This window comes from Theropithecus gelada, chromosome 2 (assembly GCF_003255815.1).
Source record: "Theropithecus gelada isolate Dixy chromosome 2, Tgel_1.0, whole genome shotgun sequence".
In the NCBI taxonomy this organism is placed as follows: domain Eukaryota; kingdom Metazoa; phylum Chordata; class Mammalia; order Primates; family Cercopithecidae; genus Theropithecus; species Theropithecus gelada.
The window spans coordinates 98,475,213-98,485,758 of record NC_037669.1 but is presented as its reverse complement, the minus strand read 5'-3'; the positions used below and the strand labels follow the sequence as shown (position 1 = coordinate 98,485,758).

The 10,546-nt window shown below is 41.1% G+C and overlaps 1 protein-coding gene across 4 annotated transcripts in view; it reads right to left on the bottom strand.

Annotated features, from left to right (window-relative positions):
• ULK4 (unc-51 like kinase 4) overlaps window positions 1–10,546 on the bottom strand; it is a 696,865-nt gene that overhangs the window by 624,522 nt on the left and 61,797 nt on the right. For all 4 annotated transcript variants that reach the window (XM_025376619.1, XM_025376622.1, XM_025376621.1 and 1 more), the window contains 3 exons: window positions 9,434–9,552; window positions 9,212–9,281; window positions 5,689–5,782 (listed from right to left, as the gene is read on the bottom strand). In XM_025376619.1, coding sequence (XP_025232404.1) covers window positions 5,689–5,782; window positions 9,212–9,281; window positions 9,434–9,552 — 283 coding nt within the window. The remainder of the gene's footprint in view (window positions 1–5,688; window positions 5,783–9,211; window positions 9,282–9,433; window positions 9,553–10,546) is intronic.

Below are 10,546 nucleotides of genomic sequence, written 5' to 3'. Positions count from 1 at the left end.
TTTTTTTTTTTTTTTTTTTTGAGACGGAGTCTCGCTGTGTCGCCCAGGCTGGAGTGCAGTGGCGCGATCTCGGCTCACTGCAAGCTCCGCCTCCCGGGTTCACGCCATTCTCCCGCCTCAGCCTCCGAGTAGCTGGGACTACAGGCGCCCGCCACCACGCCCGGCTAGTTTTTTTTTTGTATTTTTAGTAGAGACGGGGTTTCACCATGTTAGCCAGGATGGTCTCAATCTCCTGACCTCGTGATCCACCCGCCTCGGCCTCCCAAAGTGCTGGGATTACAGGCTTGAGCCACCGTGCCCGGCCTATGTTTTGTAATTGAATAAAAAGTATCACTTAAAAATTATAAAACATAAGGCCAAGCACAGTGGCTCACAACTGTAATCCCAGCTCTTTGGGAGGCCAAAGCCGGCAGATCACTTGAGTCCAGGAGTTTGAGACCAGCCCGGGCAACACGGGGAAACCTCTACCAAAATTACAAAAAATTAGCCAGGCATGGCGGCGCACACTTGTAGTCGCAGCTACTCAGGAGGCTGAGACGAGAGAAATCACCTAAGCCTGAGAAGTTGAGGCTGCAATGCGCCACAATCATGCCACTCCACTCCAGTCTGGGTGATAGGAGCGAGGCCCTGTCTCAAAAATAAATAAATAAATAAATATACAGATGCATATGTAAAATAAACTACCTTAGGTATTCACATTATTGATTATATTTCCTCAATACAATGATTACATACTCTTCTTTATAAGCATCTGCCAGAAGAGCTTCAACATCTATCACCTTTCAGAATGAATTTTTTAATTTACATTGATTTTCTATTTCACATAACCAAAAAATTAGCACAGTGAGATTTTATTATAATCCATTTATACTAAATTTCAAAGCAGAAATAAGCTTCACATGGTCCAAATACACTTCACATTACATCAAAACCACAGTAAAAACTAAAAGCAATTATATTTGTCAAGCAATAAGTAGCATAAAAATAACTTAGAATTAATTCGAAGTAGTTCCGCATTCAACACAACTTTGATTGAAAGAAATTAAAGAAGGCCTAAATAAGTACAAATACATCCTGTGTTCGTGGAGAAAAACTTAACATTGTTAAAATGGCAGTACTTCCTAAATTAATCTACACATTCAATGCAACTGTGATTAAAATCCCAGCAGGCTCCTTTGCAGAAACTGACATGCTGATCTTAAAATTCATATAGAAATGCAAGTGACCCAGAACAGCCAAAACCACCTTAAAAATTTTTTTGGAGGATTGATACTTTCTGATTTCAAAGCTTACTAAACAGCTACAGTAATCAAGAGTGTGCCGCTAGTATAAGAACAGATGAATAGATAACAGAATAGAATCCAGAAATAAACCTTTACCTATACAATCAATCGATCTTCAGTAAGAGTTCCAAGACAATTCAATGGGGAAAGACTAAGCTTTTCAACAGATAGTGCTGAGACAGCTGGATGTTTAGATGAAAAACAATGAAGTATACCCCCTACTTCATGCCACATGCAAAAATTAACTCAAATGGATAAAATAGCTAAATCTAAGAGATATCAATAAAACTATAAAACTCTTAAGAGAAAACATAGGCAGAAACCTTTGTGACCTTGGAGTAGCAATGGTGTTTTTAGATATTACACCAAAAGCACAAGCAGCCAAAAAACACAAACGAAAAAAGATAAATAGGACTATATCAAAATTTAAAACTTTTGCGCTTCAAAGGATACCATCAAGAAAGAAAAAAGACAATCCAGAAAAAGGGAGAAAATTGTTATAACTCCTATCTAGAATATGTAAAAAATTCTTAACAACTAAATAATAAAGAGATAAATAGCCCAATTAAAAATAGGTTAAATTTTTGAATAAATATTTCTCCAAAGAAAATAGACAAATGGCCAATAAACACATAAAAAGATACGCAACATCATTAGCCATCAGGTAAATGCAAATAAAAACCACTAAGACATAGAAATTCACACCTACTAGCCAGGCGCGGTGACTCATGCCTGTAATCCAAACACTTTGGGAGGCAGAGACAGGTGGATCATTTGAGGTCAGGAGTTCGAGACTAGTCTAGCCAAGATGGTGAAACCTCGTCTCTACAAAATACAAAAATTAGCCAGATGGGTCGGGCCCAGTAGCTCACGCCCGTAATCCTAGCACTTTGGGAGTTTGAGGCAGGCGGATCACAAGGTCAGGAGATCGAGACTATCCTGGCTAACACGGTGAAACCCCATCTCTACTAAAAATACAAAAAATTAGCTATGCATGGTGGCGGGCACCTGTAGTCCCAGCTACTCAGGAGGCTGAGGCAGGAGAATGGCATGAACCCGGGAGGCGGAGCTTGCAGTTAGCCGAGATTGTGCCACTGCACTCCAGCCTGGGCGACAGAGCAAGACTCCATCTCAAAAAAAAAAAAAAAAATTAGCCAGGTGGTAGTGGCATGTACCCGTAATTCCAGCTACTTGGGAGGCTGAGGCAGAAGAATCGCTTGAGCCTGGGAGACAGAGGTTGCACTGAGCCAAGATCATGCCACTGCACTCCAGACTGGGCGACAGAGTGAGACCCTGTCTCAATCAATCAATCAATCAATCAATCAATGGAATTTCATACCTGCTAGATGTGAAATAGAATGGCTATCACAAGAAAGACAGACAATGCAGCACCATTCAGAATAGCCAATAGGTGGATGCAACCCAAGAAATCATCAACAGATGAAAAGATAACAAAGCATATTAAATACACACAAGGGAATATTATTCAGCCTTTAAAAAATGAAATTCTGGCACATGCTACAACATGGATGACATTATGCTAAGTGAAATAAGCCAGGCACAAAAGTACAAATACTATATGAGACCACTTTTTTTTTTTTTTTCTTTGAGACTGAGTCTTGCTGTCACCAGGCTGGAGTGCAGTGGCACAATCTCGGATCACTGTAACCTCCGCCTCCTGGTTCAAGCAATTCTCCTGCCTCAGGCTCCTGAGTAGCTGGGACTACAGGCACACGCCACCATGTCCAGCTAATTTTTGTATTTTTAGCAGAGACACAGTTTCACCATGTTGGCCAGGATGGCCTCGATCTCTTGACTTTGTGATCCACCTGCCTCAGCCTCCCAAAGTGCTGGGATTACAGGCGTGAGTCACTGCGCCCAGCCTGTATGAGACCACTTATGCCAGCAGTCCCCAAATTTTTTGGCAACAGGAACCAGTTTTGCGGAAGACAATTTTTCCACAGACAAGGTTGGGGGAGATGATTTTGAGATGATTCAAGTGAATTACATTTATTGTGCACTTTATTTCTATTATTATATTGTAATATATAATGAAATCATTATACAACTCACTATACTATAGAATCAGTGGGAGCCCTGAGCTTGTTTTCCCACAACTAGATAGTCCCATCTGGGGATGATGGGAGACAGTGACAGATCATCAGGCATTAGATTCTCATAAGGAGCACCCAACCTAGATCCCTCACGTGCACAGTTCACAGCAGGATTCATGCTCCTATGAGAATCTAATGCAACCGCTCATCTGACAGGGGGCAGAGCTCAGACAATAATACAGGTGTAGATTGAGAACAGCTGTAAATACAGATGATGTGTCACTCACTTGCCCGCCACTCACTTCCTGCTCTGTGGCCTGGTTCCTAAGAGGCCACAGACTAGCAGCTGTCCATGGCCAGGGGGTTGAAGACCCCTGACTTATGCAATGGACCTAGAATAGGCACATTCATAGAGGCAGAAGGTATAATAGTGGTTACCAGGGGCTAACGGTAATGGGAAATGGGCACTTATTATTTAATGGGTACAGAGTTTCAATTAGGGATGATTAAAATTTTCTGGAGATAGATGGTAGAAATAGTTGCACAACAATATGAATGTACTTAATGCCACTTGAACTATATACTTAGAAATGATTTAAAATAGTACATTTTATGTAATGCATTTTTTACCACATTATTTAAGACAATACCAAATGTTAGTGAGAATGTGTAAAAATTGATACCCTCATACACTGCTGGTTAGAATGTAAAATGGTGCAGATGCTTTGAAAAACAGTTTGACAATTCTTCAAAAAGTTAAGGCCAGGTGCAGTGGCTCACTCTATAACACCAGCACTTTGGGAGGCTGAGACAGGAGCATCGCTTGAGCTCAGAAGTTTGAGCTTAGGCAAAATAGAGGGACTCTGTCTTTACAAACAATTTTTTGTAAACTTAGCCAGGTGTGGTGGCATATGCCTATAGTTCCAGGTTCTTGGCAGACTGAGGCAGGACAACCACTGGAGTCAAGGAGGTCCAGACTGCAGTGAGCTATGATTGTATCACTGTACTCCAGCCTGGGTGACAGAGGGAAACATTATCTCAAAAACAAAAAGTTAAACAAGGAGTTAACATATGACACAGCAATTCTACTCCCAAATATTCACCAACTGATGATTGGAAAAAAAAAGATGTTGTATACACAACAAATTATTTGACAATAAAAAGGAATCTAGTACTGATACATGCCACAACTTGGATGAACCTTGAACATATATGTTAAACAGGCCAGGCATGGTGTCTCACGCCTGTAATCCCAGCACTAGGGAAGGCCAAGGTGGGCGGATCATGAGGTCAAGAGATCGAGACCATCCTGATCAACATGGTGAAACTCCGTCTCTACTAAAAATACAAAAATTAGCTGGACGTGGTGATACACACCTGTAGTCCCAGCTACTCAGTAGGCTGAGGCAGGAGAATTGCTTGAATCCGGTAGGCACAGGTTGCAGTGAGCCGAAGTTGCGCCACTGCACTCCAGCCTGGCGACAGAGCGAGACTCCATCTCAAAAAAAACAAAAAAAAACAAAAAAAAAACAAAGAAGACATATGCTAAGTGGAAAAAGCTAGTAACAAAAGACCACATATTGTTGATTCCATTTATAGAAAATGCACAGAACAAGTAAAATAATAAAGACAAAACGTATACTAGTGGTTGCCTAGTACAAGCATGGAAAAGAACTGGAGAAACATGGGGTGGCAGGGGGCAGTGACTGCTAACGGTAGTTTCTTTGTTGGGTGATGGAAGAATTCTAAAACTGTGGTGATGGTTGCACACCTCTGAAAATGTTACAGGTCCCTGAATTGTACCTTTTTTTTTTTCTTTTAAAGAGGTGGGTCTCACTCTGTCACCCAGGCTGGAGTGCAGTGGCGCCGTCATAGCTCACTGCAGCATCAAACTCCAGGGCTCAAGAAACCCTCCCACTTCAGCTTCCCATGTGGCTAGGGCTACAGGTGTGCACCACCAAACCCAGCTCATGTTTTTTATTTTTTGTGAGGACAGGGTCTCACTATGTTGGCCAGGTTGGTCTCAAACTCCTGGCCTCAAGTGATCCTCCTGCCTCAGCCTCCCAAAGTGCAAGATTTACAATTCACACCCAGCCTGAATTGTTCACCTTAAATAGGTGAATTGTATGGTATGTCAACTGTATCTCAAGGAAAGTCCTACCAAAAAGAACTATGAAGCAACTAACTGGGATATCTCTCTCAGAGTACCTACAAGAAAAATCCATAATGATCAGGAAAGATGACCTTATTGTAAATTTTGTATTTATAAACATAATTCATTTACCAACTTACAATTATTCTTTTGAGCTTCTACATCTTATGTAGAAAGAAAATTTCCCAAGTCTGCTCACCTTGGTCAGAGAAGTCTTCTGTGGTGAACAATGAGTCATATCCTCACCAGGACTTACTTCCACTGCAGTGCTAGTTCTGGGAGTAGGACGAGAACTGAAAAATACATACCAGTTAACATTATTGAGATTCCAGAAAGTTTACTCTGTTTACTGTTTTCTGGAAGAAAACATGTCTCATGAAAAATGGTAGAGTATGATGATTCCATATGCTCTCACTAAAAAAGTCTAGATCTAATTTGTGTTTATATAATTTTTATAACCGCTATTAATTTCCTGGCTAATGTATTATTTCTTTTATTTATACTTTCCATGCCATACACAGTATCTTCTTTTTTAACTAGAAACCTTCAAGCGTTAATTTTTATAAATGTCTTCTGGTATAGGCAGGATTAACATAAATAAAATAGATCAGATATTCTACAAAGAATGAAAAATATTTGTAGCTGTATATCAGAAAATACTTGAAAAGGAAATTACCCTGGCACCTATTTAAAATAAGTAACAAGGAAGTTACAATCCTTATCTACTTGTAATGATTCCTCCTACACATATAAATGCCTGCCATACCGTATGGGCCACTGTACTTTTCCTGGATCCACGGTTTTGAGCTTTTCACTTTTTTTTTTTTTTTTTGAGATGGAGTCTTGCTCTGTTGCCCAGGCTGGAGTGCAGTGGCACAATCTCGGCTCACTGCAACCTCCACCTCCCAGGTACAAGTGATTCTCGTGCCTTAGCCTCCCAAGTAGCTGGGATTACAGGCGCCCGCCACTGCACCTGGCTAATCTTTGTATTTTTAGTAGAGACAGGGTTTCACCATCTTGGCCAGGCTGGTCTAGAACTCCTTACCTCACGATCTACCTGCCTCAGCCTCCCAAAATGCAGGGATTACAGGCATGAGCCACCACACCCGGCCTGAGCTTCTCACATTTTAAGAAATCTTTCCCATCAGATCATTAATATTTTTTAATTATTTCCTTCAGGGTCAAGTGCGGTGGCTCACTCCCGTAATCCCAGCACTTTGGGAGGCTGAGCCACTCAGATCACTTGAGGTCAGGAGTTTGAGACCAGTCTGGCCAATATGGCAAAACCCTGTTTCTACTAAAAATACAAAAATTAGCCAGGCATAATAGCAGGCACCTGTAATCCCAGCTACTAGGGAGGCTGAGACAGGAGGATCACTTTAACTCAGGAGGCAGAGATTGCAGTGAGCCAAGTTCAAGCCACTGCACTCCAGCCTGGGTGACAAAGTGACACTCCATCTCGGGGAAAAAAAAAAAAAAAGCCCAGCATGGTGGTGTATGCCTGTAGTCCCAACTACTTGGGAGGCTGGGGCAGGAGAATAGCTTAAACAGGGGAGGTGAAGGTTGCAGTGAGCCAAGACCGAACCACTGCTCTCCAGCCTGGACAACAGAGCAAGACTCCATCTCAAGGGGAAAAAAAAAAAAGTATACTTGGGAATACTTCAAATTCCCAAGTATCAGGATCCTCAACTCTCATTCACTTATCTGTTGATCCCTTCATTAAACATATACTTACATAGTACATAAAATACGAATACCAGAAATTGTAGGAGGTTCTAAAAAGTTAAATTTAAAGTGTATAAAATGGGCCAGGTGCTGTGGCTCACACCTATAATCTCAGCACTTTGAGAGGCCAAGGCGGGCAGATCACCTGAGCTCAGGAGTTCGAGACCAGCTGGGCAACTTGGGGAAACCCCGTCTCTACTAAAAATACAAAAAAAATTAGCCAAGCATGGTGGTGCATGCCTGTAATCCCAGCCACTTGGGAGGCTGAGGCATGAGAATCGCTTGAACCAGGGAGGCAGAAGCTGCAGTGAGCCGAGATCACGCCACTGCACTCTAGCCTGGGCAACAGAGCAAGAGTCTGTCTCAAAAAAAATAAATAAATAAATAAATAAAAAATAAAACGTGTAAAATGTATATACATAAACATACATTACATTTAAATATGGGTAAAGCATATCAGGAATTTTAATTTATAATTATAACCCCTATTTCATGAAACAAAACTATTTCTCTATGTTACAAAATATTTTAAATACTTTTAATATTTACATACTACTAATTTTTGTTCTTTTTTTTTTTTTTTTTTTTTTTTGAGACAGCGTTGCACTTTTGTTGCCCAGGCTGGAGTGCAATGGTGCAATCTCAGCTCATTGCAACCTCCATCTCCTGGGTTCAAGTGATTCTCTTGCCTCAGCCTCCCAAGTAGCTGGAATTACAGACACCCACCAGCACGCCCGGCTAATTTTTTTTTTCTTTAGTAGAGACAGGGTTTCACCATGTTGGCCAGGCTTGTCTCGATCTCCTGACCTCAGGTAATCTGCCCGCCTCGGCCTCCCAAAGTGCTGGGATTACAGGCATCAGCCACCAAGCCCGGCCCATACTACTAAATTTTTTAATGCATTGGTCCTAATCACTTTAAGATATCACTCTGACTTTAATTATTTCAGTGATTACAAACATTATTTAAGCCTCACATATAGAAAAGTAAAAAAAAGGCTGGGCACAATGGCCCATGCCTGTAATCGCAGCACTCTGGGAGGCCTAGGCGGGCGGATCATCTGATATCAGGAGTTCAAGACGAGGCTGGCCAACATGGCGAAATCCCATCTCTACTAAAAATACAAAAATTAGCCAGGCGAGGTGGTGGGCCCCTGTAGTCCCCGCTACTTGGGAGACTGAGGCAGGAGAATCACCTGAACCTGGGAGGTGGAGGCTGTAGTGAGCCAAGATCACGCCACTGTACTCTAGCCTGGACAACAGAACAAGACTCCATCTCAAAAAAATAAAATTAAATTAAAATAAAGAATAAAAAAAGGATTTAAAGAAAAACAGAACCTCTTCTTTTCTGTAAGTATTTACCCAAATAGAAAAGATTTTGCCTTCAAAGCATTAACAACAACAACAAAAACTGGGTGCATTGGCAGGCAAATGGCTCAAGCCCAGGAGTTCGAGACCAGCCTGAGCAACATGGCAAAACACCGTCTCTACAAAAAAATTAGCCAGGCATGGTGGCACACACCTGTAGTCACAGCTACTTGGGATGCTGAAGTGGCAAGATCACTTGAATCCAGGAGGCAGAGGTTACAATAAACCAAGATCACGCCACTGCACTCCAGCCTCGGCAACAGAGGGAGATCTTGTCTCAAAAACAAAACAAACCAAACAACCTGGACTTCTGAAATTTTAAGTTCAATTCTATTTTAAGTTAAAGAACAAAATGAAGAGGGATTAATTCTTACAAATGGAAATAATGAGTTGCTTTGGTAAAAAATAAGTTGGTTTGGTTAAAAATTTTCAAAAATCCTATATATAGCAAAATCTACATTTCACTGGCCACCACCTAACTGCAACTTTGAAATTGGAGAGTGAAACTGGAATTTGGCACTAAAATCCCTGTTCTTTATCTCTGTGTAACATGGTTTGCACCAAGATAGCAGACGCTTTAAGAAAATTTAACTTTCGTCTCACATTGATCCCTCTTTTTTCATTTTACCTACCTGAGAAGAAACATGGATTCATTCAACTGACCCTCAAGAGTACTCTTAGGCCGAAACTCAGTTGGATTTTCTGTAGCAGGAAAGTAATATGTTACACAGAAAAGAACAAAAATATCATATGCAAGGCATAACATACACAAAGATTTAAAGGGACATAACATTGAAATTAGGAACTCTCTCAAACATTGTAAGTAGCATGAATGTGCTCAAATAAAAGCTTACCTAGTCTGAAAGAGTGACCTAGTGGTTGACCACTCTTGTGCCCTTTTGCTTGTCTACTCTGAGCATTCTGCAAAAGCTCCTTGGAATCTTGTGGCCCAGAACACTCCATTGTGTTTCTGCTATTATTGGAGAAAACCAACACAATCAAACTTACTTTGGAGTTCTTTATAGTTTTGTGTTAGAAGAAGAGGTTGGAGAATATAATTAAACTACACATGACATTTAGCAAAGTTACAGAATCTCTTAACTTTATGCCTCCCTCATCCATATAGCCATCAAAGACTGGCAGGAAAGCTATGTCACTGTAGTCCCTCAAGATCCAGGCTAAGGCCAGGCGTGGTGGTGCACACCTGTAATCCCAGCACTTTGGGAGGCTGAGGCAGACGGACCGCTTGAACTCCGAAGTTCGAGATCAGCCTGGGCAACATAGTGAGAACTTGTCTCCTCTTTTTTGTTTTTAACAAATTAAAAAAAAAAAAAAAAAAAAGATCCAAGCTGACAGACCAGGCATGGTGCTCACGCCTATAATCCTAGCACTTTGAGAGGCCATGGCAGGCAAATCACTTGAAGCCAGGAGTTTGAAACCAGCCTGGGCAAAATGGTGAAATCCTGTCTCTACTAAAAATACAATAATTAGCTGAGTGTAGTGGCGCACACCTATAGTCTCAGCTACTCAGGATGCTGAGGTGGGAGGATCATCTGAGCCCAGGGAGGTCAAGGCTGCAATGCGCCATCATTGTACCACTACACTCCTGCCTAGGTGACAGAGTGAGACGTTGTCTCAAAAAAAAAAAAAATCCAGGCTAGAACTCCATTTTGACATTTTTCTTCCCAATTACCTCATCATGTGGTAAATTACTGCTGCTCTTCAACTTTGGATCTGGGAATAACACATATTACTTTTGCTAACATTTTGTTACCCAAAACAAGTCACATGACCACACCTAACTTAAAGGGGAGAAAAAAGATCCTACCATATACTTGGGAGGTGGGAAGCCAGATGTATTTGGTAACAGAACTAATGATTATCATATTATATCAATGACTAAAGAATAACAACAGAAAATATGCAAAATTAAGAACACAAAAATATCACGAGTAAACTCCTTAAGC